General features: G+C 45.0%; 1 protein-coding gene across 1 annotated transcript in view; it reads right to left on the bottom strand.

Moving 5' to 3' along the window:
- Positions 1-7,468: 7,468 nt before the first annotated feature.
- The window catches only part of LOC115081050 (metabotropic glutamate receptor 6-like), a 40,604-nt gene continuing 23,064 nt past the window's right edge, over positions 7,469-25,008 (bottom strand). Inside the window, exon 2 of the mRNA XM_029585566.1 lies at positions 7,469-7,738. Coding sequence (XP_029441426.1) covers positions 7,502-7,738 — 237 coding nt within the window. The 3' untranslated portion in view covers positions 7,469-7,501. The remainder of the gene's footprint in view (positions 7,739-25,008) is intronic.

The raw sequence follows: 25,008 nt of genomic DNA, 5'->3' as shown, positions 1-25,008 counted from the left end.
CGATCTTGCCAGTAGGATAGATCGTTGCCTTCAGCAGCACACCTGGGAGTTGCGGGGACCTTGCAGATTGGTCCCTCTTGCATCGTCTTTCTCAAAATCCCGGTTGGCAAGTCCTCAGACACCGGTAACAACCAGGCAGGAAGAGCGCTTGTAGTTGAAAAGAAGTCCTGACACCCGAAGAGAGGCAACGTTGACGGACCCTGGGCCTATGCCTGTACTGGGCGGGGAAGAGGCATTTCTTGGCCCGATGTCCTGAAAATTTGGGAAACCTCCAGACCTAGGACCAACCTGGGAGGTGGTTCTAGGTTTCGCCAGGTCTGCTCCCCAACACGTCTTTCCTCAATGTCAGGGGACCCCCTTCCAGGGCAGATCACCAGGACCATTCTTCCCGTGCGCCTCCAGACTGGCATGTTGTATGTCGAAGAACTAATGTTTCATGTGATTGAAAGGGTCGTCCATCCGATTGTCCTCGGGTTGCCATGGCTTCAACGGCACTCTCCCACGATCGATTGGGAGATGCTTCAGCTGACCAAATGGGGCCCTCGATGCCGCAAACAGTGCCTTCTCCCAGTTACATGCTCTTCCTTGGTGCTTCTTGCTTCCGCTTCCGTGTGTTTGCCTTCACAGTATGCCAGCTACGCCGATGAATTCTCCAAGAAGAACGCAGAAATCCTGCCAGAACATTGCCAGTTTGACTGCACTATCAACTTGCTCCCTAGGACCATCTCTCCGTGGGGAAAGGTGTACCCCCATCCCTTCTAGAGACCAAGGCCATGGCCAAATACATTCAGGAGAACTTGGAGAGGGAGTTCATTCACCCGTCAATGTCAGCTACAGGAGCCGGCTTTTTCTTTGTGGCCAAAAATGACGGCACCTTCCGTTACCCTGCATACCAACCACTCCTACACTGCCTGGTTTACCGCCTCAATATGCATCATTCCAGGATTATTTTCAAAGAAAGCAGCAGATGTCCTACCACCACACAGAACTTTCAAATGTGCCATTAATTTAAAGCCGAATATGGAACCACCAAAAGGAAGATTCACCCTCACTCAATTACCAAGAATAAAGCTATGTCTGAATACATTCAAGAGAATCTCCAGAAAGGATTCATAAGACTCTTCAAGTCCCCTGCTGGTGCTGGTTTCTTCTTTGTGGAAAAGAAAGATGGGCGCTACAACCATGTATTGATTACAGAGGCCTGAACAAGATTACCATAAAGGACCGTTATCCTTTGCCTCTTATTTCTGAACTATCTGACAGACTGCAAGGAGCAAAGATTTTCTCCAAGCTGGACCTCAAGGGGGGAAACAACCTAGTCCGTATACGCTCCAGTGATGAATGGAAGACTGCTTTTAATACCCTTGATGGACACTTCGAGTATTTAGTGATGCCCTTTGGCTTGTGTAACTCTCCGGCAGTCTTCCAAAACATGATGAGCGACATTCTACGAGACCTCCTCTACCAATGTGTTGTTGTCTATCTAGATGACATCCTGATAATCTCAGGACTTATAGTCTCATCAAGAGGATGTCAAGAAAGTCCTATGGAGGTTATATGAAAATCGCTTATATGCCAAGTTGGAGACGTGCGAATTCCACAAGGACTCAGTACCTTTCTTGGGGTACATTGTATCTAACAACGGGTTTCAGATGGACCATCTGAAGCTTGAGAGCATAGAGAAATGGCCTCGCCCTACAGGCCTGAAAGCATTACAACGCTTCTTGGGTTTTACCAATTACTACCGTTCCTTCATAAAGAATTACTCCTCTCTCACTGTTCCATTAACAGCCATGACCAATAAGGGAGCTAACCCTGCCAACTGGTCTGTGGAAGCTGTGATCGTTTCCAGACCCTCAAAGATGCCTTTCTGAAAGAACCTTGCCTTCATCATATGGACCCTATGCGACCCTTCATTGTCGAAGTTGACGCCTCCAGCATCGGTGTAGGGGCAGTGTTAAGCCAGACCAGTGACTCCAAGACCTTACATCCCTGCTCATTCTTTTCTAGACGATTTTCGCCCACAGAAAGAAACTACGGAATAGGCGATAAAGAGTTGCTTGAAATAAAATTGGCTTTTGAAGAGTGGCAACCATGGCTAGAAGGTGCCCAATATCAGATCGTGGTCTTTACCGATCATAAGAATCTGGAGTACCTCTGCCATGCTCAACGACTCAACCACAGACAGGCCAGATGGTCACTGGTTTTTTTAACAGGTTCAATTTCGTGCTGAAATACTGCCCGGGAGACAAAAATGTCAGAGCAGATGCACTATCACAGTCTTTCCTCCCAGAAGACGTGCCTGATGAGCCTCAACATATAATCGACCCAAAGAGAGTGGTCCTTGCAGCCACACATTCTGTACCTATTGGCAAGATGGTAGTAGCCCGGAACATGAGGAAGAAGTAGCTGAGATGGGCTCATGATTCCAAACTAGCTAGACATCCTGGACAACGGCGAACTCTCGCCATGCTTCAGAGATATTACTGGTGGCCCACAATGAAAGAGTGAAGAAACAGCAAGGAAGGCTGTCTAACAAAGCCGTGAGGGCAGCAAAACAGGATTAGCAGCAAAACAGGATTAGCAGCCAGATGTCCAAACTGGATTTCTTTATTGAGCAGTAACACGAATATGTGAACAAGCCCGACTCTGGCCGAGTTTCGCCCTCTTTCAATGGGGCTACATCAGGGGCTAAAACATACAGGGGCGGATTTTCAAAGGCGCGCGAATAGCCTACTTTTGTTTGCGCTCCAGGCGCAAACAAAAGTACGCTGGATTTTAGTAGATACGCGCGGAGCCGCGCGTATCCACTAAAATCCTGGATCGGCGCGCGCAAGGCTATGAATTTTGTATAGCCGGCGCGCGCCAAGCCGCGCAGCCTACCCCGTTCCCTCCAAGGCCGCTCCGAAATCGGAGCGGCCTCGGAGGGAACTTTCCTTTGCCCTCCCCTCACCTTCCCCTCCCTTCCCCTACCTAACCCACCCGCCCGGCCCTGTCTAAACCCCCCCCTTACCTTTGTCGGGGGATTTACGCCTCCCTCTGGGAGGCGTAAATCCCCGCGCGCCAGCGGGCCTCCTGCGCGCCGGGCTGCGACCTGGGGGCGGGTACGGAGGGCGCGGCCACGCCCCCGGGCCGTAGCCACGCCCCCGTACCCGCCCCCAAAACGCTGCCGACACGCCCCCGAAACGCCGCGACGACCGGGCCCGCCCCCCGACACGCCCCCCTCCGAGAACCCCGGGACTTACGCGAGTCCCGGGGCTCTGCGCGCGCCGGGAGGCCTATGTAAAATAGGCTTCCCGGCGCGCAGGGCCCTGCTCGCGTAAATCCGCCCGGTTTTGGGCGGATTTACGCGAGCAGGGCTCTGAAAATCCGCCCCACAATAAATAACACATACTCTTAAATAATAAAAATCATAAAAGATGACTAAAACATAGAAATAAAATGGTAACATAAATATATGTGGTGTAACATAAAACATACAGAATGTGATGAACTTACATTAAAAAGCATATACATAGGGCACATCATTAAAACAAATCAACGGATATATTGCCTATTACCTCAACTTGTGTTGTGTTTTAATTAATAAATATCCAGGTCTTAAATAAGACTCTATAACAGCTGATCTGTAATATTAAAAAATAAATAACTCATTTATTAAAATTTTATAATAAGATTAAGGTTACCAAAAAATAGTGGCTGGCTAGTACATCAAAAAGATGATTATTACAATAAAAGGAGCACTATAGAATAATATATAACTAAAATGTTCCAATCTCAAAAGAAAAAGAAAGACACAATATGAGTGGTAATAATAAAATTGTCACTCACAACTGAATGAATGTAAAAAATAATGTCATGATTTTCATGACAAATAGTGTTGTCTTAATTCATATGTCTAATCGATGGCATTATTTTTTACATTCATTTAGTTGTGAGTGACAATTATAGTAAAATAAACAAATAAATAAATAAATTATTAACACTCATATTGTGTCTTTTTCTTTTGAGATTGGAACATTTTAGTTATATATTCTTCTATAGTGCTCCTTTTATTGTAATAATTATCTTTTTGATGTACTAGCCAGCCACTATTTTTTGGTAACCTTAATCTTATAATAAAATTTTAATAAATGAGTAATAGTAATAAACTTTTTTTTTTTAATATTACAGATCAGCTGTTATAGAGTCTTATTTAAGACCTGGATATTTATTAATCAAAACACGACACAAGTTGAGGTAATAGGCAATATATCCGTTGATTTGTTTTAATGATGTGCCCTATGTATATGCTTTTTAATGTAAGTTCATCACATTCTGTATGTTTTATGTTACACCACATATATTTATGTTACCATTTTATTTCTATGTTTTAGTCATTTTTTATGATTTTTATTATTTAAGAGTATGTGTTATTTATTGTATGTTTTAGCCCCTGATGTAGCCCCATTGAAAGAGGGCAAAACTTGGCCAGAGTCGGGCTTGTTCACATATTCCTGTTACTGCTCAATAAAGAAATCCAGTTTGGACATCTGGCTGCTAAACCTGTTTTGCTGCCCACAATGAAAGAGGACACACAAGCCTACGTGGCATCCTGCACAGCCTGCACCAGACAAAAACCACCGTCTGGGCGTCCTTGGGGTCTTCTTCAACCTTTTCCAGCTTCAGACGAGCCCTGGACCCATATCGCAACTGATTTTGTGGTGGATCTGCCTCCCTCTGGGGGTAATGATACCATCGGGTTACTATGGACCGATTCTCAAAAATGGCACACTTTGTAGCTCTACCCGGCTTACCATCAGAGCAGTACTGACCAATCAAAATGCAAGACAGGTTATACAGTGAAAAGATATTCTTTAAAATTCTATTTCTTTGTAGGGGTGTGCATTCGGATTGACCGCATTAGTAAAACGCAACTCATATTTTTTTTTTACTTAAAAAATTGATTCGACATAAACGATCGGATTTCCCACATATCGAACATAGATATGTTCGATATGTGGGAAATCGCGATTGTTGAGCCAAAATAAAAATATAAACCCCCTCACCCTCCTTAATCCCCCCCCCAGACTTACCACAACTCCCTGGTGATCGAGCGAGGAGTGAGGACGCCATTTCTGCAATCCTTGGCGAGAAGCATGTGACGTCGGCGGCACGTCGAGTGACGCCGGCGTCACGTGATTCCCGGCTCGTTCGCGCCGGACGGCTCGTTCGGCCCAAAAAGAACTTTTGGCCAGCTTGGGGGGGCCTCCTGACCCCCCCAAGCTGGCCAAAAGTTCTTTTTGGGCCGAACGAGCCGTCCGGCGCGAACGAGCCGGGAATCACGTGGCGCCGCGTCACTCAGACGCGACGTCACGTGATTCCCGGCAAGTTCGCGCCGGACGGCTCGTTCGGCCCAAAAAGAACTTTTGGCCAGCTTGAGGGGCCCCCCAAGCTGGCCAAAAGTTCTTTTTGGGCCGAACGAGCCGTCCGGCGCGAACTTGCCGGGAATCACGTGACGTCGGCGTCACGTGATTCCCGGCTCGTTCACGCCGGACGGCTCGTTCGGCCCAAAAAGAACTTTTGGCCAGCTTGGGGGGGTCAGGAGGCCCCCCCAAGCTGGCCAAAAGTTCTTTTTGGGCCGAACGAGCCGTCTGGCGCGAACGAGCCGGGAATCACGTGACGCCGCGTCACTCGACGTGCCACCGACGTCACATGCTTCTCGCCAAGGATTGCAGAAATGACGTCCTCACTCCTCGCTCGATCACCAGGGAGTTGTGGTAAGTCTGGGGGGGGGATTAAGGAGGGTGAGGGGGTTTAAATTTTTTTTTTGCACATATGTACATATACCCAACTCATTGGATTTTTTTTATGTCCATATTGGCCGCAAGTGGGACCCCCTTTCGGACATAAAAAATATGAACATAAAATTTTGCTCTGCACATCCCTATTTCTTTGTATCTTTTCACTGTATAACCTGTCTTGCATTTTGATTGGTCAATACTGCTCTGTATTGCGGCGCGCTGATTGGCCATTCTTTTGGCACCAAATTCTAGACTCCTTAAACGCTGATGTCTGTTTTTACTGCTTGCTCTCCTTGCGATTTGACTGTGTAAATGTACAGTGCATCTAAGGTATATATATTTAACTATGTTCCATGGTATTCAATCTGTATCTTTCCGGTCCCTTTAATTATAATAGTTAAATTTTCTTTTGTCTTTTAGTTAAAATTTATTGTCCCTCCCAACGCAGCTGGGTTCAGTGAAACACGGGTCTGTGTCGGGGGACCCATTTGAGAATTATGCTGTCTTGAGCAATGAGTTGGGCCTTAATGAAAAATTAAAATATTGTCTCATGATTTGTTTCAAAGCCTGGTACTGAATTTACTTTATCTGCATCAGTGTTAGGGTTGCCAACCAGCTCCAGATTTTTAGGACAAGTTGTTCCAGTCCTGGCTTTACTCATTGATGCTGGGACTTATTCTGATTTTCCTATTACCCTCCCTCAGAAAATCAAGACTATAAGTACCTGCGTGCAGGGGAATAAAACCAGGACTGGATGAACCTGTCCTGAAAATATGGAGCCGGTTCACAACCCTGTTCAGTCTTCATAAGCGGTATTATGAAATTCACTTGATAGGGGCAGCCCGGACTATTTTGGAAAATGTCTACTGCCGGGCCCAGAACTTAGGAGGCACTCTGGACACCTAATACACCATCAGTACTTCTTTCATAGTCCAGGAAAGATCCAGATGATGGGCTTGGATGGAGAGCCGGCTTCCAAGGGGGAGGAGAGGGGATGATTTTTAAGTCAAAGTGGTAGGGTTGTGGCAGGGCCTGTGCCCAGAGGATTAAACCTTTAAATATGTTTTTAATTACTTATCGGCTGCCTTCATGGCCAACAGGAGGTGTATAGAGATCCCAGATATATTTACACATCTGGGAGGGTGTTAGTATGAGCTGATCTGCTCCTTTCAGACATGTCAGCTCCAAAATTCTTAGGGACACCTTTGTGTGACAATTTGAGGCCAAGTAATGCAAAAGTTTTTTTTCCCAACAGTATTTTACTGCCGGGGAAAATACTGCAGGATTTACAAAGCAGCAGGAAGTTGCTTAGTAAATGATTCCTTAAATTGTAAGCCCTCTGGGCCTAAGGAAATATCTACAATACCTAAAAGTAATCCATTCTGAAGTATAATGCAAGGAGGAAAATAAATAAATAAAAATTAGTTCAGATTATTGCAATGTTTCTCACATCGAAGCCTTCCCAAGATACAGACTGGTGAACCCTGGATTCTGGGGTGGTGACTCTCCTACTGAGCTAAAGGTCCCAGTCTGCTTCTAATTAATGAGGAATAAATTAGAGTCAGATACAAGGGAATCTGAAGCTGAATTTAATTGATTGAAAAGATCCAGGTCAAATATTAATGTTTCTGAAATTGGACTTTATACATATCAAAGAAGATTCCTCCCATCACTACTTCTGAGCACCTTGTTAATCAGTTTTTATGAAGGCAGGGGGATCATCTAACCTGTGCATAGTCTTCACTCCACGTGATGGCACTGGTGTTGATTTTGATGTCCTGGCCACGGGCAGCTCCAGAGTCATAGTGGCCAATTTTTACACTGGCAAAGGAGCCACTTGAAGTCAGGTAACAGTTATAAATGTCATAAGCAGCCGGAGGGTTTCCATTTTTGTCAAAGAAAATCTCCTGGCCCATGGTGTTCTGGAATCGCACCTTCCATACATAATGCAGGAGCTGTGTGGAGAAAAGGAGACATGCTCGCATTGATTTTATACAGTGACAGCCTGATTTCATGGGTCTACAGCTGTTGTCAGCCTTGACAGCTATATCCAGAATTTGTAATGCATTTCTAGCTGAGAAACAGGCATATTACTCAAATATAGAATATTCTGATAAACACTGAAGTCCACACACCTAGAATGTGGCTTAAAATATCTCTTCAGTAACACTAACTACAATTATTCCACTTCATTCTGAGCTAACCAGGCTGTTGACTCAGGCTGCTGATCTTCTTGATAGGCTAAATGAATAGTTGAAATATACCCAAGATAAAAGAGCACTAGTGTTGTTGATATGGTATTATTAATTAAATAGAAATTAAATCTTTATTAATCATTCACAGAAAAATAAAATTAAAATAAACGAACACCTTAATGTTAACAAAAGTGGCAGGAACAAACAAGCATGTGACCCTTATGCAAACAAACATAGAAATGACGGCAGAAGAAGACCAAACAACCCTTCCAGTCTGCTTAGCAAGTTTTCACACTTGTTTTTTTCTCATACTTAACTGTTAGTCTTTGGCCCTTAGTAACCTTTTGGTTCCAATTCCCTTCCACCCCCGCCATTAATGTAGAGAGCAGTGCTGGAGCTGCATGTAAGTGAAGTATCAAGCTTGATTGGTTAGGGGTAGTAACTGCCTCCATAAGCAAGCTACTCCCATGCTTATTTGTTTACTCAGCCTGTGCAATTCAGTCATTGTTGGTTGTTGTCTGAATAAAAATCCTGTTTTCTTCATTCCCCCTGCCATTCAAGCAGAGAGCTATGTTGGATATGCATTGAAAGTGAAGTATCAGGCTTATTTGGTTTGGGGTAGTAACCACCGTAACAAGCAAGATACTCCCCGCTTTTTTGTGAATGCAAATCCATTTTTTTCCACATTTCCTCTTGCCGTTGAAGCATAGAGCAATGTTGGAGTCATATTAACCGTGTGTATGTTTATTGAATAAGAGTATTATCTCCAGGTAGTAGACGTCATTCCCGCGAGCCACTCACTCTTCATTCACATCCTCTAGACTTTATGGATCCACAGTGTTTATCCCACGTCCCTTTGAAGTCCTTCACCACTTGCTCCGGAAGGGCATTCCAGGCATCCACCACCCTCTCCGTGAAGAAGTACTTCCTGACATTGGTTCTGAGTCTTCCTCCCTGGAGCTTCAAGTTGTGAACCCTGATTCTGCTTATTTGTTTCTAACGGAAAAGGTTTGTCATTGCCTTTGGATCATTAAAACCCTTCAAGTATCTGAAAGTCTGTATCATATCACCTTTGCTCCTCCTTTCCTCCAGGGTGTACATATTTAGATTCTTCAATCTCTTCTCATAAGTCCTTCGATGAAGACCATCCACCTTTTTGGTCACCCTTCTCTGGACTGCCTCCATCCTGTCCTGGTCCCTACAGTCTCCAGAACTAAGCACAGTACTCCAGGTGAGGCCTCACCAGGGACCTGTACAAGGGGATAATCACTTCCCTTTTCTTACTCGATATTCCTGTCTCTATGCAACCCAGCATTCTTCTGGCTTTAGCTATCGCCTTGTCACATTGATTCCCTGACTTCAGATCGTTAGACATAATCACCTCAAGGTCTCTCTCCTGCTCCGTGCCCATCAGCCTTTCATCCCCCATCGAATACAGTTCTTTCGGATTACCACACCCCATATGCATGACTCTGCACTTCTTCGCATTAAATCTCAGCTGCCATATCTTCGACTACTCTTCCAGCTTCCTTAAATCCTGTCTCATTCTCTCCACTCCTTCTGGCGTGTCTACTCTGTTGCAGATCTCAGTGTCATCTGAAAAAAGACAAACCTTACCTTCTATCTCATCCGCTATGTCGCTCACATAGATATTGAACAGGACCGGTCCCAACACCGATCCTTGTGGCACTCCATATAACACTGTTCTTTCTTCAGCGTAGGTTCCATTTACCATCACACATTGTCTTCAGTCTGTCAACCAGTTTGCAATCCAGGCCACCACCTCGGCATTCACTCCTAAGCTTCTCATTTTATTCACCAAATACTGCTCATTTACAGACTGTGCACTCCTATGGCGTGAGTGCTAATGCAATTCTTCTCAATGCTTGGGCATCCTGGCACAATTACTTTCAAGCAGAACTAAGTATGTAACAACAATATGGGCAGATTTTAAAATGTACACGAGGCGTACATTTGTGTGCGCAATCCGGTGCACACAAATGTATGCCAGATTTTATAACATGTGCGCGCAGCCGCACTCATGTTATAAAATCAGGGGTTGGAGCGAGCAAGGGGGTGCACACTAGTGCACCTTGCGCACGCCGAACCCTGTGGGAGACCAGCTGGCTTTCTCCGTTCCTTTCCCCACTTTCCCTTCCCTTCCCCTACCTGACCCACCCCCAAGCCCGAAGCCCCCCCCCCCCCCCCGTACCTTTGTCGTACAAGTTACACCTGCCAGATGCAGGCGTAACTTGTGTGCACCGGCCCAGTGGCCTTGCAGAGGCCCCTGGCCATACCGCCACCAGATCACCCCCGGACCACCGTCAGATCACCCATTTTTTCAAGCCCCGGGGCTTTACGCGTGCCACCGGGCCTTTTGAAAATAGGCCTGGCGCGCGTAACCCCCCTATGCGCGTAAATCCTCTGAAAATCTGCCCCATAATGAACAAAAATGATTTAAGCACGAGATTTGCTTTACCTTGATAAATACAATGATAATGTTGGAAAGTATAAAAAATGAGTAGCCAGTCTATTATCCAAAATGTGCTTGCAATAAATCAGAAAAGTAATATGTAAGGGGTTCCTACTGGGTATGGTGTAAATTGCCCCAAGAAGGCTCTTATAACACAAGCGGCTGCTTCAGGGGGAATCCCTGGTATAAAGAACACTCAATGATCTTGTTACGCCTGTCGGTTGCAGACAGCTGCAACCACTAATGCTCACCTCTTTCTTTGCTCAATTGACCTCTTTGGGAAAGTGGCAGCCTCCGCCAGCTACCGCCGACCAGCCTGACATCCCCGGCATGGCGTAGGCACTGCTGACTGCCATCTTGCCTTCGGGATCACCTAGGCGAGTGCACGCATGGGCCAGCCTTAAGCATGTCATGGTGGGAACATCAGGGGCATCCCCTCCGGATGACGTCATCACTCCATGATACTTAAGTCGGCTGGCCCTGCCTATGGACGACTTAGCAATGAGTTCCCTCATTGCTGAATCTGCTTTGCTTACGACGGACTTCCCATTCCAATTACTGCACACTTGGCGTGAGACGCTCTGGGTACTCGCTCCTCGGGGGCCTTTCCTCTTCTCTGGCTATCCGCTCCTCGGAGGGCCTTCTTGCCTTGGACTACTGTCTATCCCCGCTTCCCGGGGCCTCGGCTGGGACCTTCATCACTGTGAGTACCTTGCTCTATGGATCACTACCGCACCAACTCTAATGTGGAATCCACTCCTGCGTACCCATCTCTGCGGGCCGGTGCTAGTGTGGAATCCTCTTTGGCGTACCCCGTGATGCGGGCCACTACGTACCATCTCTAGTAGGATACCTCTTTGGTGTTTCTCGGGCTGCGGATTTCTACAGTACCTTCTCTAGCAGGAAACCCTCACCAGTGTACCCGTACTGGGGGCCACTACCGTACCATCTCTAAGTGAGGAACCCCTTCATTAGCCTGTGCTGCAGGCTACTCCCGAATCGTTTCTACAGAGTAGACTCAGTGTACCCCGCTCTGCGTACCACTGCTAGATCTTCACTACTGTGGTATTCCCCCTGGGTATACCCCACCACACAGTCTCTGAGACTTTCTCCTGCATTCTCTGATTCCCGGGCACCGTCTCTCTATCTCTATAATAAAGACTCTATTCCACAGCTGTGTCTGACGTATGCTGGGACCTTGCCTCCCGACGGTGAGGCTCACAGGGCTCCTCCCTGTGGGCAGTGCCATCTCTCACTTTGGCCCAGGGCCCACATACCTACAAATACTAACAGTTCTTTGTTAGGTTTCTCATCTAACGGGAGAGAAACCAAGAGTATATGGGCTAAAACACCAATTTGTCATATACTAGACTGGTGTAGGAGTTTCAAACATAATGAGAGTAGAAAGGTCACTCAACATCAGAAGGCCAATTAGTGTGCAGAGAAAACAGAAGCAGACTTAACTCAAAACTCAACACACTGAAGGAATGTGAAAGTCAAGAAGAAGAAATACACATCTCAATAAAAATTCACTGTGTCTGAAAACTTGGACAGACCCCCTCTTCAGGTTGCCTCTTGGTAAGGATCACATTTGAAAATGTATTTCCTGTGGCTAAGCCTTCCTCACCAGCAGGAACCAATAATGAAGTATCTCTCTCTCGCGCTCTCTATGTATATATATATATATATATATATATATACTGTGTTCGCTATAATAATAATATCTTGTGCACTGCAAATAAGGTTTTCAATTTTTTCTCATATTGCCAGTTAAGATGGTCCAGTCCTGATTTTACTGGTATCTGGGTTTTTCCAGGAGAAATAAGAATAGGTCTTCACATGTAATGTGGTAAAACCAGAACTTGATCAGCAGATATGGGACTGACCAGGAAGCCTATTTTTAAAACCAATGACTTCAACCATCCAAGGTAAAGCACTCCCTGACGAGGGGCAGCTGATATCATTACAAGGGAGCTGTGACTTACCTTCTTGGCCAAATCTGTGGTTCAGAAGACAATGTAGGCTCATCTTGGGGGAAGGGGGCAAGGGCATGGTTGGAATTTAAGCCTATAGAAGTCAAGAAGATGGCTCCTATGACTGGAGGCATTCCAGCAATACTGTGGTTATACGCAACGGGAGATGACACAGGAGGAGATTTGCAATGGTGTTTCTCATTGATTGCTCTCTTTAATAATTGATTTTGTTTCCTTGAAGCACACCATAGATCACTATAATTTTGCTGTGGGTGGGCTTGAGTCCAGATCATTGGAGAGAGCATGAGCCCTTGGACCACGGCACAACCCTAGGGCAAGGATCCAAGGTACACTCTGTGGGTAGGTGAGCACATCCAGGCATGGGCTGGACAGAAACTTAGAAGCTCTTGGAGACTTGGAACACTCGGAGACTCTGCTGAATCTGCATGCACAGGAGTGAGACCCAGCAAAGCAATTCTAGTCTCTGGGGTAGCCCTCAAGCCACTTGAAAGTGTTTTCGGACCTGATGCTTGGGAATGGCTTGTGCGTCAGGACAGATAGAAGTTGAGGACAGAAGATGACTCTGAAGACATGGAGCTCAGACAAAGGCACTAAAGATATGGAACTCTGACTGAGACTCAGTCTCAGACTCAGTTTGATCCCTATGCTGCAGCATGCCCTACACAGCCCATGGGCTGGTCACAGACTACGCCGAATATGGAGCAGACTCTGGGCTTGGAACATTATGAATACCTGGCACAGGAAACATGATGTAGACTCTGGGATAAACATGCACCACTGTGCACCCTACACAACCTGTTGACTGGTCGTGGACCATGCCTGAAGTGAAACAAACTCTGGACTTGAGACTTGGACATGGACGGAAGCTGGGGAAGGGGCTCCAATGACCAGGAACAGGATTCATGAACTCAGGTCTCAGGAGTTCAGAACCAGGGACAGAGCCATGGCATTTAAAAAGAAGGGACTTCCAGAGATTTGATCAGCAATGAAGACAGGCCTTTTGCCATTAGGCACCCTACACAACTCATGGGATGGTTGCATACCATGACACTGGCATGCCTGGAAAAGTGGACAAGAGAGAAGATCTGGGAAGCAGGACTTGGAGACAAGGACTGGAACATCAGGGACTTGACATCAAGAACAAGCAGAAGATACAGGGACCATCAATAGACCAGGAACATGGAACTAAGAACATGGAGCTCCCACAAAGAACAAGGAACAGGAAAACCTGAAGGAAAGAAGAACTTTAACCCTGAAGACTTCCTAGAGCGAAGAGGTGGGACAGGTTCTCCAGGATGAAGCAACTCTTTCCGAGGGTGAGGAACAGCAGACTTAAGAGCCCTTTTATAGGGCTGACTAGATAAGGAGGCAAATATGTCATTAGGGAGGGCCACATAGCTTTTCCCACCACAAGCCCTTTAAATTTTCAAGAGCGCCGATCATGCACATGCCTAACAGAACCCTGGCAGGAAATGGAGTCAGCATCATCGAGGGAGCTCAATCCATGCTCGAATGCATCAGGGCAGTGGTGGCTCGGGCCGCAAGAAGCCGGGCTGAGACGGCGGTGCCCCAGGGCCACATGGAGACAGCAGGGGTGACCCGGGGGAAAAGGCAACACTGGAGATCATGGCATTCCAAGGCCGCACTGGGAAACAGGAGCAGGAAGTGGCAGCAGTGGGGGTGAATAAGCCACTTGCAGACCTGACCGAGGGCAGCAAATGCAACAATTATCAGTAGAAATATGTAAAGAGCTCTAGAGTAGGATTCTCCTATGGTTTGTTTGCATACATCTTTGCATAGAGTCTCAGTCATCTCATATGTCCTGGACAAACTGGGTTCAATGCAGGTTGTGATGCCTTTTGTCAGATTGACTGGAAAAGGCTCTTGTATCTCTAAAGCTGGAGTATAGTAAATGATTTGGATAAACTTTATATTTATGCAATAAAATGTATCACAACATGCAAATAAAGAGAGAAGCCTAGAATTTTCATAAAAATCAGTGCATTATTTCAACAAAAAGAAGGAAATGTTTTGGAAAACATAATTGGGGGCATTTTCAAAGAGCTGGTCAGATCTCTGCCCAGAACTTGTGATGGATTTGCTGAGTCTGCATAAGTGGATTTTTATTTACCCGAAAGCACGTACACATTTTTCACCATATTTATCTTTTTAGCCGCATGGTAAAGAGCTAATCCACAAAGCATTTTGGAAGTGTGTTTGGGAATTCTACAGGTATATTTTTTATTTTAAAAAAATGTACAGGTACAGCAGACAAGCTGCCAATGTGCTCACTTTATAGAAATCAGGTGATTCTATATGCTCCGGATGAAACTCTCCATTCATCATCCTATCCATTGCCCAGGCCACGCTAAGCAAACCTAATAACAGGGACTTCTATTGCCTGGTCCCTAAACTGTGCTAAACTATGGCAAAGGACATGAGAGCCAGAGAAGACTACCTAGGATAGAGAAAAAACTGCAAGCATTGGCTTTTCTGATTCGCTTTCCCATTATTTAGTAACTGAGTGACTCCTCCCTTCCACATTACCACACATGGCAGAACCATACCTGGGGCTTCTGATTTCTATTAATCCTGAGATCACTGTGAATTAGAAAGGGGGGGGGGGTGCATGTGGGTGCTGCAGTAGTTTGTGCAAACATTTTCTTTCATACATACACACACTAACACGCACATATATTCTCTCTCATTCCCTCTTTCACACACACAAATGATCATTCTCACACACACTCACTCCTCATTTTCACACACTCACAGCTTCTCACACATGCTCACTCACTCATTTCACTCTCTTATCCAAACACAAACATTCCCTCTCTCTCATTCACACACATGCTCAGTCATTCTCTCTCCTCATCCCGAACCCACCAGGGAAAAAGCTTCCCCCCTCCAGGCTCACAGGTCTCCTCCTGCTTCTTCTGCATTGGTGAGGGTGGTGGGGAATAGACCACCTTCTGCTTTTACCCTCCATCAGGTGCCAACAATCCTCTTTGAATTTCCTTCTCCCACATCGGGCCCAGGCTGGTACTGTTTCTTCTTCCTCTGTGCAGGGGTCGATTGTTCTTTTACACTTTCCACCTCCTGCTTAGGGACCTGGCTGATCAGCTTTCTCCTTCTTCTGCTTGAGGTTTGATGCTATTCCTTTTTTCAGCCATATGGCCTGAGTCCCACACTCCTCCTCTTCTCTTCCTGCATGGACCAGGTAACTTTCAATTCTGGGGTCTGGAGTCTCCTGGCCAAATCCAGAGAGTTCCCAGGAATAGACAGAACACCTGCCATATGCACTTAGCTCTTAACTCTTCTTGTGTTGATATTTACTTCTTATTGCCCACCTATTTATGAAGGCACCATATTTATGTGATCCTTGATATACACCTGATTGACTTACTGTACCTACTCTGTTTCAAACAATATGTGACTACTGTTATGTCTGACTATATATATATATATTTTCTAATGTATGCGCTGCCTATGTATCACAAGATATGGTGCTATGCTTCATTAGGAACCTTCCAATAATGGGAGGGTCATGGGAGGTGTGAAGGAGATAGTGAAAGATGGGTTCTTTCACCAGAGATGATAGGTTTTAGAAGTGCTGTATAATATTGTACCATAGGGGGAGTTATTAAGAGGATTTCTGAAGTTTTAGAACCTGAATCTGTTTCTGAGGAGATCAGAGATAATGTGTGGAGATATTAGAATACAAGTGTCTCTCCCTGGTATGAGCTAAAGAGTTAAGACCAATCGGATGGAGTGGAACACCTAATACATAATCCCTCATCATCCATCTCAGTGAGTTGTGTGGTGAAGGAGGAGACGTTTCCTGTTCTTCAGTGGGGCCTAAGGGATGGATAAGGCCTTAATGAGGACCTGAGAGGGAAAACTCTTCCTTTGTACCGTACTCAAGTGACGTGAGAAACTGAGTAACTGTTTTGTGCTTATGAACTGCGAACTCTGCATTGCTTACAAATTCAATATTTTGTCCTTTTGCAATACGTTTTTTTTTTCTGTGGAATACCAAGTTGTGTGGACTACATTTATAAATTACTTGGGCCCCCAAGGTAATCCTGCTCCCCACAGCACGAATTAATGCATTTTTCCAGAGGCTGCAGCAGTCGGGGGGAATAGGGGAGTTTAAATATATTTCTCATAGAATTGTATATATGCAGCATTTTGCACAGAGCACCAGTTTGACGTGCCAGTATATAAGTATAAGTAGCGGTCGTGCGTCCATGTATGCGCAGTTCCTGGTGCTTGAACATGGGAGGGACTATTTTATAACACGTGCGCATCAGCACACACGTCTTATAAAATACGATATTTGCACGCACATGAGTGGCAGATCTTAAAATCCGCACTTGCATACGCAGGCAGCACAAAATGGGGGAAGAATTTTTGATTAATTAAGAATCAAATTGGGAGGGATCTTCTCTACCTCACCTTCCTCCCTCTTCCCCTCTCCTCCCTGACCCCTAACCCTATCTACTTACTTTTTTTGTTTCATTACTTACTGCTCCTCTGCTGCAGAAGTATTCGGTACACGCAGGCCGGCTGCCGGCGGGCGCTTCCCCAAGGCAGCGTAGAATGGCGCTGTGCTGGCCTGGCCCCTGACCCACCCCTCCCCACCCAGACCCCACCTCCAGCCCGCCCCTTTGAAGAGGCCTCGCACTTGTGCACATACCGGGGTTTACTCACATAGCTGGGCCCGTTTTAAAATGCGCGCAGCGCGTGCAAGGCCAGGCCATGCGCGTAAAACCCACTTTTTACAGTGCAGGTCTTTGAAAATCGACCCGAATCATTTTTGAATTCCACTTAAGAATCCGCAGAACTTTCAGCCACTTTGATAATCAAAAAGAAATGTTTTATATATAGTTTCTTTAATCGCTATGAATTGTATTATATTGTTTAATGATTCATTATTGTTTACATCTCCTTGGGCAGTCGAGAATGGATCTGCAAAGTGATTAATACATTTTAATAAATACTAAATAATTATTCATTTATGTATACAAGTAGCTGGTGATTTAAGACAATTCAAGGCTGTCTAGGCTGAGTACACATTCTTCTGCAGTTAGATGCCCTTTTAAAAATTTACTTCATACTGCGTTTCATTGAATTTTAGTGAACTCTACAGGTCATGCATACTTATAATCAGATATCACAAGCAAAAATTGGCCCATACCTGCCAAGGCTCAAAGTGTTTGATGTCCCCACATGTCCCATTGAAGAAAGGTCCTTTTCCAGGTTCACAGGTATACATGGCATGTAGGGCATGGGCCACCGTGTACACAGCATTATAATTGTTATAAGTGGACCCCCGGATTGTCTTATCAAAGAAATTATTATCAATAGTCCTCAAGTCTTCCTTCCCTGTGCAGAGTTTCCTTTCTCTGCTTAGTTCTTGAAGAGTGGCCTGGTCCATGTTGGGGTCAACCCACCTACAGCCAAATGCTTCTTCCCAAAATTGCCCAACAAAGATGTCTTCTGTAGCTCTTAAAGGATGAAGGTTATAGAGGTATTCTTTGAACCTTGGAATGTTGCTTGTAGGAACAGAGATTTCAATTGTTCCTTTCAGAATTTTAAAGAAATCCTTTTCATTAAATAATGGAAGAGGAGCCCAGCCATCTGAAGCAATCCAGACTTTCCCAGATATGTCACTCTTTGCAATTGCCAGCATCACCGGATAGAGAGTCTCGACAGTGGAAAAGACCACAATGACCCTTGCTGTCATCTTCTTCACCACCTCCACAATACGCCGTGTCTTCTCTTGAGAGTAAAATAGGGGGATGATTTCATAGAAGGCAATACAGACCCCAGCCTTGACCAGCTCTTCTTTTAGCATCTGACTCCCAATCAGTCCATAATCATTGTTCTCAGCGAGGATTCCAAGCCATGTCCAACCAAAGAAATTTATCAACCGGGCGATGCCCAGAGACTGCAAATCATCACTTGGAACAGTGCGGAGGAAAGAGGGAAATTGACTTTTATCACTAAGAGTAGCTACAGTTGAGGCATAGCTGATCTAGAAGAATTTGACCAACAGCATTAATTAGTTTTTCTTACCCTCGATCAGAATTTATAAGATTGATAACAAATTATTTTTTACTTTTCTAACAGGTTATCTCAGGACACACTAAATATTTTCTTGCCTTAACTATGTCCTTAAGAACACAGGTGATCAATCTCTTCAAGTACATCCATCCATTCTCATTCTTAACAATAAGTAATAGCAACCATAATGACTTCCCATACAACCACATTTTTAGTCTGGCTTTTTAAGGGTAGCAAGCAATGTATTGAAATTCTCATTACAACTTGCCAGAGCAGCAGGATATTCCATAATTTGTTATAAATGATCCATACCTGTGCCTGTTTGTAGACTCCAAGTAGCTGAGCTATGGGTATGGACATCCGAGACTGGTTATCTCCAATCACTGCAGCTAATGGAGATGACCCCCTGCAGGCATAATTTGGAATGGGGTCTTTGTTTCCGGTGAGTTGCCACATTGTACCTTGCAGGGACCTGGATGGGGCATTGCAGGAGTCGTATATCCAGAGCCCCAAGGTGATGTTGGGCAGTAGGTAGCTGTTTTTGTTAATTTCATTCAAGGCAAAGGCCATGGCATTCACATGATAGTAAAAACCTAACTGTAGTCTAAAAAATATCAGAAAATATCCATTGAAGAAAAGCAAATGTACAGCAAGGAGTGTATTTTTTAAAGGAGTTAAATGGGTAAAAGTAGCAAATACAAAAGCAATTTAGTGTGTGAAACCTTTTGAAAATTCAGTGCTATGGAGTGAATTTTCAAAGGTGTTACAAGCATACAAGTAGCAAATTGCAACAATTTTTTACATGCGTAAATCCTTTTGAAAATGATCTTCATAGGTTACATTTTCAATACGTCATTCCAATGGCAATGCACAAACCCAACCGATTTACAAACACAAGATATTCACATGCACTGAATTTAAATATCAGTTATTCTGTGGATAAAACTATGCACATTCACTTAAATGATTAGAAAATTCAGTGCATGCATATAGCTTTGGAACATGCCGCTAAAACACACCCTGAGTGCCTCTTTTCTATAAATGTACATACATTATGCAACTAAGTGCATATTTCCTGAGGTTATTGGTGATTTATGTGGGATACCTCCATGTTTAACCATGTAAAAGAAGCCAATGTCTTTGAAAATTTTCCCCATGTTGTACATAGAAAAAAGTATGATGGATGATAAGTATCAAAAGGTCCATCCAATCTTACTTCTTGATGCAATGCCCCAGTTGATCTCTGGTTTCCCCTTGTTTATGTACAGTGAGGTATACTTTGGGCTTATTCCAGGATTTCATGAAATGGTTTTACCTCAAGCACCTTACTGGAAGGCAATTCTATGCAAATGGTGTCCTCACACAAAATGAGAAATGTAATCCTGACTAAAATTTAAGATCCCGATGGTCATTAATGGGTCAATGGCAGAGCAAACAAAAAGTAACCAAATACATCTAAGGAATTTAAATTTGTGTAACAAATTTAAGGGAAAATGATGCAGATAGCAATCCAGCAGCTGGATGGCACGCCTTTGATTCCCAGACAGAGCATGGTCACCAGAAAGAATATCATCACCTTGTTGTGGCAGTAATTTATCCTTTAGCTAGGATCTACTCTCTGAGGATGTGCCTCTATGGGTGATTGCTTGAGGTCCTCACAACTTAACCTGCTAGAGATTCCCTCAATCCGTCATGCACGATTATTCAGTACCATAGAAACATAGAAGTGACGGCTGAAGAAGACCAACGGCCCATCCAGCTACGCAGTTTATCCATTTTTTCCCCCCTTTTTTCTCCCTCCCACCCGTCTCTATTGGCTTCCAGCACCTTCTGGCCCCAATTCCCTTCCACCCCTCCACCAATGCAGAGAGCAGCGCCATCCTAGTGAACATCGAGCTCAATCAGGGGTAGCAACCGCCGCAACCAGCAGGCCACACTCCTGCCCCTTACCCACCCCTGTTTTGTTTGCTTGTTTGTTTTTTTTTTTGTTTTTTTTTTTTGAGATGGCAGCCCTCCATCCTTCCGCTCCGTGAAGGTGGAACACCAACCACTGGCCACCGGCATCCCGCTCCGTGAATGCCTCTGTGGCTACTGCCGCTCTGTGCAGTGTTTTGTTGCATGAAAGTGGAACACCAACTACTGGCCACTGGCATCCTGCTCCGTGAATGCCTCAGTGGCTACTGCCGCTCCGTGCAGTGTTTGCTGCCTCCTCTCTATTTATGCCCACTAGACTTGATGGATCCACAGTGTTTATCCCACGCCCCTTTGAAGTCCTTCACAGTTTTAGACTTCACCACTTCTCCGGAAGGGCATTCCAGGCATCCACCACCCTTTCCGTGAAGAAATACTTCCCGACATTGGTTCTTAGTCTTCCTCCCCGGAGCCTCAGCTCGTGACCTCTGGTTCTGCTGATTTTTTTCCTACAGAAAAGGTTTGTCGTTGTCTTTGGATCATTAAAGTTTTTCAAGTATCTGAAAGTCTGGGAGACTTCTTTCTCTATAGCGGCACCCATTCAATGGAACCTTCTTCCTTTTGACCTCAGATCTCTGGAAGACGTTAAAAAGTTCAAAACGTCATTCAAGGAATATCTGCTTCATCGTGCGTTTAAGGATTAATGAAGCGGTATGAATGTTCTCAATCTGCTTGTTAAAGTAAATATGATGACCCAATAATTGAGATTCCATTTTCGGAATTATGCTCTGATGTCTAAAACATTATCCTTTATGTACCATCAACATTTGGTATTTTGCTTTTTGATTTCTGTGAAGCTAAAATTTATCGTCTGTATATTATTTTTGCTTTTATTATGTACTATCTGTACCCTGCCACGCGTTGCTGTGGCTGAACCTGGTTAAGTTGAAAAAACAGAACAGAGCCAGGGGATATCTGTAATATGTTTAATTTTGCAATGCTTGTGGGTATACAACATTTTTTATTGTTCCATCGTTAGTGCAGATATACAAATTGTCAGGTTTGTCTACTCGTGAACCTTCAACATACAATTGTCCATGTGAGAAGCAATCGGTTTGTAGATGTAAACCGCAGAGGTGTAAAGATTGTCCTTGAGATTTGTTGATGGTTATTGCAAATGCCAATCTAATTGGGAATTGCAATCTTTTAAATTGAAATGGCATATCTGTTGGAATGATAGGGATGTGAGGAATGAGTACATCTTCACCTTTGAAAGGTCCTGTCAAGATTGTAGCTTCTATGATATTGGTCCTTAAATTTTTGATAGCAACACATCCCCTTTGTTTCTCCCAGAAATTTCATAGCCTTGCAGTATGGACACACGTGTGTCATAGAGCCAATGAGAACATGCCGTATGAAAGTATAATCCTGATGTGGGTTTTATCGGAAAGCAAGTCAATTATAATGTTTGGCCAGTTGATATGGGATCCATGGCTGACGTTGAGGTGCTGTCGGTGTTAGAGGGATTTCAGCCACTGTCAGCGTTTCATGGGCATGGTGTTGTGAACGAAGGAGATTGTGAGCAGCGGAACGTGCTTGCTGGATGCACGTTGCTCGGCCGCTTCCTGCTGTCTTCCTACAGCTATTCTTTCCTTGTTGTGCTGTTTTTTTGCTGCCCGTTCCTCCTCCGTGCGCCTAGTTCTAAGGCGTGACGCTAGCGCAGCGCGAGTTCGCCAACGTAAGTTAGATTTTCTGCGAGGCATCAATTTGGTGAATTGCAAGAGATGTATGAATGGTGTGTAAAAGGATCAAGGGAAATGGGACTGTAATGTCCGAAGAGCAAGAGAAATGCACAGGGCAAAAATTAATGCCTTCTTAGGTAAGAGGATCCAGACCTTAAAAAGCAGTTACGACGCTGATAAATAAGAAATGAATTGATGTGTATAAACGTGGTCAGTCAGTGGGAGGTTGTGATCCTTAGGGATAAAAATAGGGGAGTGCCTAATCCACTTAGTAATGTGTCTATAGAGAAGTTTCTTTTGGAGGGCTAATCCGCTAGCTTTCAGAGATCAGTAAAGGTTATAGTTTGTGTGTGTGTGTTTTTTTTTTACCCCAAATGAACAGCACCAGCAAAGAATAGTTTAAATATGCAAGCACACCTTCCTGGCCCCCCCCCCCCCCCAACCCGGCGAAATAGAGCAACCCACGCTACAGCCCCCCTCTCGGGAGATGTGGAGAATGAGTGCCCCCCCCCCTGTGAAAAACGCGTGGCGGAAAATGAGAACGGTTCCCCACTGTGCTCCTCCCCGGCTACCTGTGTAAACTGCCAGCCGGTGGCGAGGGTGTGTGCTAGGGTTTGTTCCGCCGGCTGCCATGTCGCAAAACTTCACCGGTGATAGTGGTGCGTCAGGATTCCTGACCTAGTAAGGGCAAATGTCCACTGAGGATATGGCGCCGACGGGCTCTTGCCCTTACTATGTCACATGGTGTACCGAAGTCATTGTTGTCGCCGTATAGCATAGTAAGGGCAAGGTTCGCCGGCGCCACTTTAGTTGCTGGCATCCGACGGCCCTACTGAATGCGATGTGTTCCGGACCGTTCCTGTGGTGCCGGCAGAGAAGCACGGACTTGTTTCAGGTGTAGTGTGTGATCGGAGTGCAGTGCGTGGGTGGGTGGAAGAGGGTACTTTAATTTAAAAACGGAGGGTGTGTGAAATGCGTGGCTTCCCAATGTAGCAGCCAGGAATCCGTGTTTTGGTGTGTTTTGGGAGGGTGGGTGAAGTAAGTGACATTGGCAGGCGTGTGGGTGGGGGTGTGTGGTGTGATGAGTGTGGATTTCTGTGTGTTATGAGGGAGTGTGAATGAAAGACAATAGCCCTGTGTGGGGGTGGGGTGTGGTGTGTGAGTGTGTGTGAAAGGTGTAAGAGGTTGCGCTTGCGCTGACAGCCACCAGATGTCGCTGTTTTGTGTAAGCAATTTTTAAACTTGTATTACCTGTCACAGGTGTGACCTATATGTAATGTAAGTGTATAAGATCCTTCCCGTATGGGAAGTGATTGTTGTGTGCAAATTTGAACGCATTCAGTTAAGCGGTTGGCGAGATTAGCGACGACGTACAAACTATTTAACATTTTTATTTATATAGATGTATCTTTGTATATCACCTAGGCCTTCTAAGTGTTAGGCGATTAATAAATTTTAATAAATGAAATGAAATATAGAAATGACGGCAGAAGAAGACCTAACAGCCCATCTAGTCTGCCCAGCAAGCTTTTGCACTCTTTTTTTTTTCTTATACTTATGTTTTACTCTTGGCCCTTAGTAACCTTTTGGTTCTATTTCCCTTCCACCCCAGCCATTAATGTAGATAGCAGTGTTGGAACTGCATCTAAGTGAAATATCTAGCTTAATTAGTTAGGGGGTAATAACTGCCGCAATGAGCAAGCTACACCCATGCTTATTTGTTTACCCAGACTATGTGTCAGATCTTAGTGTCGTCCGCAAAAAGACAAACCTTAGAAGGTAAGGTTTGTCTTTTTGCGGACGACACTAAGATCTGCAACAGAGTGGACACGCCGGAAGGAGTGGAGAGAATGAGACAGGATTTAAGGAAGCTGGAAGAGTGGTCGAAGATATGGCAGCTGAAATTCAATGCCAAGAAGTGCAAAGTCATGCATTTGGGGAGTGGAAATCCGAATGAACTGTATTCGATGGGGGAGGAAAGGCTGATGTGCACGGAGCAGGAGAGAGACCTTGGGGTGATAGTGTCTAATGATATGAAGTCGGCGAAACAATGCGACAAGGCGATAGCAAAAGCCAGAAGAATGCTGGGATGCATAGAGAGAGGAATATCGAGTAAGAAAAGGGAAGTGATAATCCCCTTGTACAGGTCCTTGGTGAGGCCTCACCTGGAGTACTGTGTTCAGTTCTGGAGACCGTATCTACAAAGAGACAAGGACAAGTTGGAAGTGGTACAGAGAAGGGCGACCAGGAAGGTGGAGGGTCTTCATCGGTTGACATATGAGGAGAGATTGAAGAATCTAAATATGTACACCCTGGAGGAAAGGAGGAGCAGGGGTGATATGATTCAAACTTTCAGATACTTGAAAAACGTTAACGATCCAAAGACAACGACAAACCTTTTCCAACAGAAAAAAATCAGCAGAACCAGAGGTCACGAGCTGAGGCTCCAAGGAGGAAGACTAAGAACCAATGTCAGGAAGAATTTCTTCACGGAGAGAGTGGTGGATGCCTGGAATGCCCTTCCAGAGGAAGTGGTGAAGTCCAAAACTGTGAAGCACTTCAAAGGGGGGTGGGATAAACATTGTGGATCCATCAGGTCCAGAGGACACGTATAAAAGAGCAAGTAGCAAAACACTGCACAGAGCGGCAGTAGCCACAGAGGCATTCACAGAGCGGGATGCCAGTGGCCAGTGGTAGGTGTTCCACCTTCACGGAGCGGAAGGATGGAGGGCTGTCATCTCCCAATTAAATAAAAAAAAAACAAAAAACAAAACAGGGATGGGATCCATCAGGTCTAGAGGACGCATATAAAGAGCAGGTAGTAAAATACTGCACGGAGCG

Source organism: Rhinatrema bivittatum, chromosome 19, assembly GCF_901001135.1.
Source record: "Rhinatrema bivittatum chromosome 19, aRhiBiv1.1, whole genome shotgun sequence".
Classification (NCBI taxonomy): domain Eukaryota; kingdom Metazoa; phylum Chordata; class Amphibia; order Gymnophiona; family Rhinatrematidae; genus Rhinatrema; species Rhinatrema bivittatum.
Note: the sequence above shows the minus strand (reverse complement) of the source record. Positions and strands in the feature narration are given on the sequence as shown.